The 8,511-nt window shown below is 42.8% G+C and overlaps 1 protein-coding gene across 1 annotated transcript in view; it reads left to right on the top strand.

The window, feature by feature from the left end:
* The window catches only part of bckdha (branched chain keto acid dehydrogenase E1 subunit alpha), a 34,098-nt gene extending 31,173 nt beyond the window's left edge, over nt 1-2,925 (top strand). Inside the window, exon 8 of the mRNA XM_060923371.1 lies at nt 1,878-2,925. Within this exon, the coding sequence (XP_060779354.1) occupies nt 1,878-2,220 (343 nt within the window). The 3' untranslated portion in view covers nt 2,221-2,925. The remainder of the gene's footprint in view (nt 1-1,877) is intronic.
* Nucleotides 2,926-8,511: the final 5,586 nt, after the last annotated feature.

Genomic DNA, 8,511 nt, shown 5'->3' on the forward strand with positions numbered 1-8,511 from the left:
AATAACCCTTCAAAAAAGTGCGACTTATAGTCCGGTGCGACGTATATATGTTTTTTTCGTCTTCATAATGCATTTTTTGGCTGATGCGACTTAAACTCCGGAGCGACGTATAGTCCGGAAAATACGGTAGTTTGTTTTTGTTGATCATGAATTATAACCATACCCTTGAATGTAGAATGTGATTTTTATCTTGAATTCAAACACTACTCCTATTTATTTGAAACATTTTCATGTAAATATATAAAAAAGACAACAGATATATTTTTTTATCTACTACAGCTCAGATTGCAGGACAAGGGGTTTGTAAGGCCTTATTTTTCAAAATTTTCCGGGGGGGAAATTCCATTGCACATAGCAATCTCCTGAATATATCTAAAGCAAGCAGTGGCTTCTAGATTGCGAGTATACTCTGATAAGTTATCGCTAGTTGTTTGCACTACGGCAGCTGTTTAGACCACCAGCTATTTGACTTCTGGTAAAACGGCTAGGAAAAGTCATGTGACTGAAACCCAGCAATTGCCATGGCGTCTGTCCATCGTCCACAATGCAGTTACGGTAAATCGTATCTCGTCCGTCAGTTCTCCACTGATTTCCATTCCGATTGTTTTGTTTGAAAGAACTCATCACTCCGCACAAAACTTGCTCGTTGTTTTGTCAGATTTTTTGCTAACAAGTTACTAATTAGGCCAAATTAATTAATTTTCCAGGCCTCTCACGAGAATTGTATCTCCTCTCTGATTTCTCATCCGATTTCAGTTCTGATCGATATTTTGGGTCGATATTCGCTTGAGGAACAAAACTTGGACCTTTTGTTTCTTGATTTTCTCGTCGTAAACAATGTTTACAACTTTATTTTCAGTTCAATTGTATCTCCTCCCTCAATTCTCAACGGATTTCAGTTCTGATTTTGTTTGAAAGAACTCAAGCTTCTGCACAACACTTGGTTGTTGTTTTGTCAAGTTTTTGCTAACAAGTTCTTAATTAGGCCAAGTTAACGAATTTTCTCCTGACTAGAATTAGATCTCCTCTCGCAGTTCTCACCCGATTCCAGTTCTGATCGATGTTTTGGCTCGATCTTCGCTTGAGGACCAAAACTTGGTGGGGTTTTTTTTCCTCGATTTTCCTGTTGTAAACAATTTATTTACAACTTTGTTTATTTTCAGTTAAATCGTATCTCCTCCCTTAATTCTCAACGGATTTCAGTTCTGATTTTGTTTGAAAGAACTCGACCTTCTGCACAACACTTGGTCGTTGTATTGTCAGTTTTTTTTTTTTTTTTTTTTTGTGAACAAATTAGTAATCAGGTCAACTTAACACATTTTATTCTGACTAGAATTGTATCTCCTCTCTCATTTATGATGCAAATTCAGTTCTGATCGATGTTTTGGGTCGATCTTCTCTTGGGGAACAAAATTTAGTCCTTTGTTGATTTTCCTGTTGTGAACAATTTGTCGTGGAGGTTGGTCCTCTCTCGCATCGTCACATTTCAGTTCTGCTTAATGTTTTGATGGCAGGCCAGATGAGCTACTACGTCCGTGACATTCTGTTTTTTTTTCTTTGTGTCTCTGTCTTTTATTTCTCACTTTCTTGGATGTCTTCTCAGAGAGAGAGAGAGAGAGAGAGAGTAATTAAAGTGTTCTGTTAGTATGTATTAGGCAGATGATTATGGAGAAAGACAGTCAGTAGACGTATTTTGGCTGAGTTCTTATTATCTCCCAGCTCTCGCTGAGTCTCCTATTCAGTTTGTAAGCAGATTATTCTGTCACCTCAAGCACATTTTTTGCTTGTTTGTTTGTTTATTGTATAAGTAAATATGCCTCGATGTTCGAAAAGCCATTTTCAATGCACTGCTAACTGCTGCCTTGCTCTGGGCTCAGGATCGGCCACCACAGCACGAGCGACGACAGCTCGGCTTACCGCTCCGTGGACGAGGTGAACTACTGGGACAAGCAGGACCACCCGATCTCTCGCCTCCGTCACTACATGACCGCACGCGGCTGGTGGGGCGAGGAGGAGGAGCGGGCGTGGAGGAAGCAGTCACGCAAGCTCGTCATGGAGGCCTTCGAAAGGGCCGAGCGGCGTCTCAAACCAAACCTGGAGTTCTTGTTCACCGACGTCTATAAGGAGATGACTCCAAGCCTGACCAAACAGAGAGAGTCCATGTTCAGGCACCTGCAGCAGTACAAGGAGCACTACCCGCTGGACCTGTACGAGAAGTAATCAATGCAAATAATACCTAGTCACTTCCCCTAGACACTTCGGGGATTTAGGAAGATGGTGGTCATGCAGCTAAAATGGACGACATGATCTAATATAATATCATTAAAAATATTCAAATGATCATAACAGTTACTGCTATTCATATAGATCCTTTTGGTTTATGAAATTTGGGACTGGGAAAGTTAGGAAGTGACTGTTTTCAACTTCAGCTTGTTTTTCGTTTTGAATTGGGATCAGCCCTATGGTGTAAGACACATTGAGACACAAGCAAGACACAGTTCTCTGTTGTACTTCATTACTTGTTTCCGTTAATGCCTCCCAGATTTTGAGAGCACTACACAAAGGTGTGTGTGTGTGTGTGTGTGTGTGTGTGTGTGTGTGTGTGTATACAGTACCAGTCAAAAGCTTTGGACATATGGAGACTTTTTAAACTATGAAATAACATATGGAACATTATGTAGAGGATGTTACACGGCTGGACAAAGATACGAAGTTTATCTTCGAGTGGTGAATATATCACAAAGGAGTGATATATTTTCAATACAAGAAGATAAACTTGATATCTTCACGCCACCGTGTAACGTTCTTTATATTACATGGACACATCCACAAAACAAAATATGGACGTGATGTCATCGGAGTGAAATATAATCAATTATTATACATACAGGACACTTTTGCGATGGAATAAAAACATGTATTCTATTCCCTTCTAGCTGGTTTCATTCATTTGGTTCGATAGCATCCGATATTGTTAGCATAGGCGGGGGACTCATCATCTATGTGAACAACCGCTGGTGTAACCCGGGACATATCTCCGTAAAGACAGTTTTATGTTGCCCGGACTTGGAGCTGCTAGCCGTTAGCCTGCGGCCATATTATCTGCCGAGGGAGTTCAGTCACGTGATCTGTGTTTACATCCCTCCGAGGGCAGACGCAGACGCTGCATGTGAGAGGATTCACTCTGTCACGGCAAGGCTGCAGACACAACACCCTGAGGCATTTATGATCATTTCTGGGGACTTTAATCATGCTACTTTGGACTCTACTTTGGCTGCTTTTTACCAGGTTGTGGACTGTCCAACAAGGAACAACAGGACAACTGACTTGTTGTATGCTAATGTGAGGGATGCATACAGAGTCACACCCCTCCCCCCACTAGGGAAGTCTGACCACAACCTGGTTCGTTTACAGCCGAAGTACACTCCTCTGGTCCAAAGGCAGCCTGCAACAACTAGCTCCATCAGGAGGTGGTCCCCTGAAATGGAAGATGCCCTCAGAGACTACTATGACACTACGGACTGGGATGTGCTGCTTAGCCTACACTGTGAGGACACAGAGGGGCTGACACACTGTCTGACGGATTACCTTAACTTCTGTGCAGACGTGGTCTCCCCCGCTAAGACTGTACGGTGTTACCCTAATAACAAGCCATGGGTAACACAAAAAGTCAAAGCTGACTTTGTCATTATGGGCTTGTAGAGCTCTCTGAGGTGTGGATGGAGCACAGAGGACGGCAGGACAAAGCTTCAGGTACGAATCTGCTTTTATTGCCAGACTTTTCAGTATAACAACACCGTTTTATTCTGGTAAATACACACACACACACACACGCTGTGTTCTTGTCCCGGGAAGAGCTCCCCTCTGCTCTCCCTCTGCCTCCTTAAATAGGGCGCGGTTACTGGGAAGACACACAAACACAGGTTAATTACCGTCAGGTGTAGTGATTCTGCCACTCACCTTCCCTGGCTCCGCCCTCCTGTCACAGACCGGCGCTTGACCACGTCCCTGCTGCCACAGGGCTATTTTGTGACAAAAAATGAACTCAATCTATTGTAGAATAAGTCTATAACGTAGTAAAATGTGGAGAAGGTGAAAGGGGTGTGCAGACTTTCCGGCATGACTGTAAGTAAGGTGGGTGCAGCAGAGATGTCCCCAAGCACCGGCGACTGGCGGTTTTCTCCGCCTACACAGCCGGTCTGTGCCGGCTACTCAATCCCAGAAAAAAAAAAAACAACTTTTCAATATTCAAGCAATTTATATCGTCTCCACTGCCCACAATTTGCTGCAAATCCAATTATTCCATCACAAAACTGTCTTCGATTCGGGTCTAACATGACTGGAAGCGACGGCATATTTGTTGATCGATTCTCACGCTCTAATTGGCTAAGCCGGACCATGTGACCACGCTGTAGCATACGTAGTTATGTTACAGAGCCAGGCAGCATACTACAGAGGGTAACTGAGAAAGCCAAGCACACACATCTGGAGGGAAATTTCATACATATTTTACAAGGAAATGGTTAGTAATTTATTAGCTGAGAAGCCACCAGAAGGCATGTAAATTTCAAAATTTTCTGGGATGGGGGCATGTGCCCAGACTCCCCTCGCATTTAGCTAAATTCCAGAGCTGCCCACTATTTTTTTTTTTTAAGCCGGCAACTTCGGATTTCCTGGAGAACCCTGGTGCAGGTTTGGGGTGAACCTATTTTACTCTCAGTTGCCGATTCCAATCCTGTGAAATGCTAGTGTTCAGTGATGCTTACAAAGACAAATTTGGAAAACTGGTCAAGAGCGGCACCAACACTTTGCTGGGCTAGAACCAAGAACTGCTTTGGTCACAGGATGGGGGCAGGATTATTGTAACTAACAAGACCGACTAAAACTTTGTGACTGCCATTTAAAAAAAAAAAACAGAGTGTAGCATCTAGTGTGCCTAATCCAGGAGGTGTAGCCTACCGTTGTTGTGCTTGGAGCTAGTGTTACTGGGAAAGCAGAGATGACATGGTGCTATGGGGGATCCATGGCCTAATGTTTAGAGAAGCAGCTTTGGGACCAAAAGGTTGCTGGTTTGATTCCCTGGACCAGCAGGAATGGCTGAAGTGCCCTTGAGCAATGCACCTAACCCCAACTGCTCTAGGTATGTTGTACGTCGCTCTGGATAAGAGTGTCTGCTATAAATAAATGCCTGTAATGTAATGCTATGGTTGCTCTCCAGCTCATGGAAAAGCAAACTAGTTCTTCGAAGGTTCACAAGTTGAACCAAATCCCAACCAGCACTAGCACCTAGTTTGGTTGCTGGAAAAGGGGGTATGTTAGCTGGATAGATTTGTCTGGACCTCTTGTTTCTCAACCCACCAATGACACTGTACCCCACAACTAGTAAAGTAATATCATTTCATCTCATCTCTGACTTAATGAAAATCCAAGTACTGCAAAGTTTGCGTTAATCTACACCGCAACAGAGTCAGTCAGTCATCGACATGCAAAGCGATTTGTTTGTTGATTCATAACCCAGTCAGTCCGCTACTTATTGTTGAAGCTGCCCTGTTTATTTATTGTTCTTAATAGGACAAAACTGCATTTCTTCTGCACAGCTAGTCTTTGACCTCCCACGAAGAAATAATCTTTTCTCCCAAAACTCGATTGTTTTTCATTATCTCCATGCCCTTCTGGATTGCTGATTCAATTTGAATGTGAAATTGCACGTGTCACTTTGTAAGGGTTTGTCACAGTGGCTGTTAATCAGAATGGTAAAGTGGGTCAGTCTGGATAAGGGCTGAGTGCACAAGCTGCCGTTAATGCAATATGACACTAGAAATCAGGCCAACCTGATGGCTTCGTAACATCTGTTGATAAATCCAAGCACACAAATATTCACTGTAGTGAGCAGGAAAACATTAAGACTAAACTGATATAAGCTTTATTCCAATATTGCTTGTCTTTGTTGACGTTGCCTCACCATTTTCCACTGAGGGAGTCCTAGTCGCCATCCAGGGCTCTCAAGTTTTGAAGTTTGCTCGGAGTGAGATTTTTTTTGTTTGTTTGTTTTTTGGTGGGGTCCCTCCCAGTGTCCCATCGACCCTCCCTCCCTCCCTCCCTCCCTCCCTCCCTCCCAGTGTCCCATCGACCCTCCCTCCCTCCCTCCCAGTGTCCCATCGACCCTCCCTCCCAGTGTCCCATCAACCCAGCTACTTAAAGGAACAGTCCACCATACTTCCATAATGAAATATGTTCTTTTCTGAATTGAGACGAGCTGATCCATACCTCTCCGAGCTTTGCGCGACCTCCCAGTCAGTCAGACGCGCTGTTACTCCTGTTTACTCCTGTTAGCAATGTAGCTAGGCTCAGTATGGCCAACGGTATTTTTTAGGGCTGTAGTTAGATGCGACCAAACTCTTCCACGTTTTTCCTGTTTACATAGGTTTATATGACCAGTGACATGAAACAAAGTTCAGTTTCACAAATTGAAACGTGGCGATTTTCTATGCTATGGAAAGTCCACACTATAATGACAGGCGTACTAACACCTTCGACAGCTGTCGAAGCGCGCAGAAGGTGTTAGTACGCCTGTCATTATAGTGCGGACTTTCCATAGCATAGAAAATCGCCACGTTTCAATTTGTGTAACTGAACTTTGTTTCATGTCACTGGTCATATAAACCTATGTAAACAGGAAAAACGTGGAAGAGTTTGGTCGCATCTAACTACAGCCCTAAAAAATACCATTGGCCATACTGAGCCTAGCTACATTGCTAACAGGAGTAACAGCGCGTCTGACTGACCTGGGAGGTCGCGCAAAGCTCAGAGAGGTACGGATCAGCTCGTCTCAATTCAGAAAAGAACATATTTCATTATGGAAGTACGGTGGACTGTTCCTTTAAAGAACAAATTCGATTAGATCAATTACACTGTTTGTTTATTCTATAACAAATAATACAGTAAAATGTTTTGTTCTTTATTGTGTATAAACATTTGCATTTCAAATTAAATAAAGGCAAAAAACACAAGTATAGCCCCAAAGGGCCCCACTGAACAATGGTGGATATTGTGTGTGTTTATGAGTGATGCTGTGTGTTGTAAGTGTTTGTGGCAGATTTAGATGCCTTAATTACTGACACTGGGGGCTCCCATTTAAAGCAATGAGGCTCAATGCCAGCCATTTTCACTGTCATGATTGCTGAGAGGGTTCCGTCCAGGGCCAAGGCGTTTCTTGTTTTGGTCTTGTTCAAGCCCACCATGGAAAAAACCCTCTCAGCATCTGCATTGGAGTGGGGGAGAATTAAAACTAATTTGGCAATTGCAGACAGCCTGGGAAATCTGCTCATTCCAGTCACCTTTGGGGGAAAAAAAAAACAAGGAAGCCTAATTACACCCCTACATATTTTACACTTATTAAATTGCTCATGTCAATGTGTGTGCGCTGGATATTTATTACCCTATTCTTAAGTGAACTCATGCCTTCCCAGAAAGCCTCAACGTCAAATTCCGTTTGGTGTTCGGGCATTGGGACCTCCATTAACTGATAGTCCTGAAACTCCTCTGCAAGTTGGTCTTGGTGTTCATGATATGGAAACAGTTTGGTGAACCTAAATAATACAATGTGTACTTAACCAGGAGAAACAAAGGGCTAGTTTTTCAGCAAATGTGATCAAACTTTGCAATAGATTTGAAATGTTAAACCCTTACTGATCCACAAAGTATGCAGCATCATTGACTTCACAGTCTGCCCTCTGCTGCACACCACAAACCTGGTGCGTTTCAGGAGGTTTCTTTAAGGGGCAGTTTTGCCATGGCATATTCAACTGCCCCTGTCAAAAATGCCAAGACAGCCTGGTGGAATCTCTCCACCTGCTGTGGAGTGACATCTCCAGCCTCTAGGAGCCGGTTGAGGGTTGCCCTGGTTGTAAAACCCACATTCAACTTTTGTCCTATTAGAGTTATGAATAGAATAGAATAGGGTAGAATAGGATAGAATAGAAAGCCTTTATTAACATTATACAGAGTATAAAAACATTTAAAGCTGCTCCATAAAGTGCACACATAAATATACTGTTCAATAAAACTACTAACTACTGTACATAGACTGCAAACATATACAGTAAACATCAGACACTTAAACCACAAAGGCAAACACCTCCCACAGTTTTAACAGAATCTTCACAGACAAAGTATCATAAAGTACCTCTGCTTTCACATTGGTGACATCCTCACTCTCAAAACTGAATAAGTCATTTGTGGTCAGTAAACAGAGAGTTTATGTATTTGCATATAGGGAGAAACTTGGGGAGCATTACCAGACAGTTGGTTGGATGGATCTCTGTAATTGATGTCCTCCACCGCTCTGCTCTGCAGTGCCTGAACTTGCAGAAATCTTCCGCACAACTTGCGAATGAACTTGGTCATCTACAAAGTTGCAATTCATTACATTACATTGAAGAGACGATTTTATCCCAAGCGAATGCACAAGCATAACAAGGCTAGTGAAGATGAGTAGGGTTAGTAGTTATG

This window comes from Neoarius graeffei, chromosome 6 (assembly GCF_027579695.1).
Source record: "Neoarius graeffei isolate fNeoGra1 chromosome 6, fNeoGra1.pri, whole genome shotgun sequence".
Classification (NCBI taxonomy): Eukaryota; Metazoa; Chordata; class Actinopteri; order Siluriformes; family Ariidae; genus Neoarius; species Neoarius graeffei.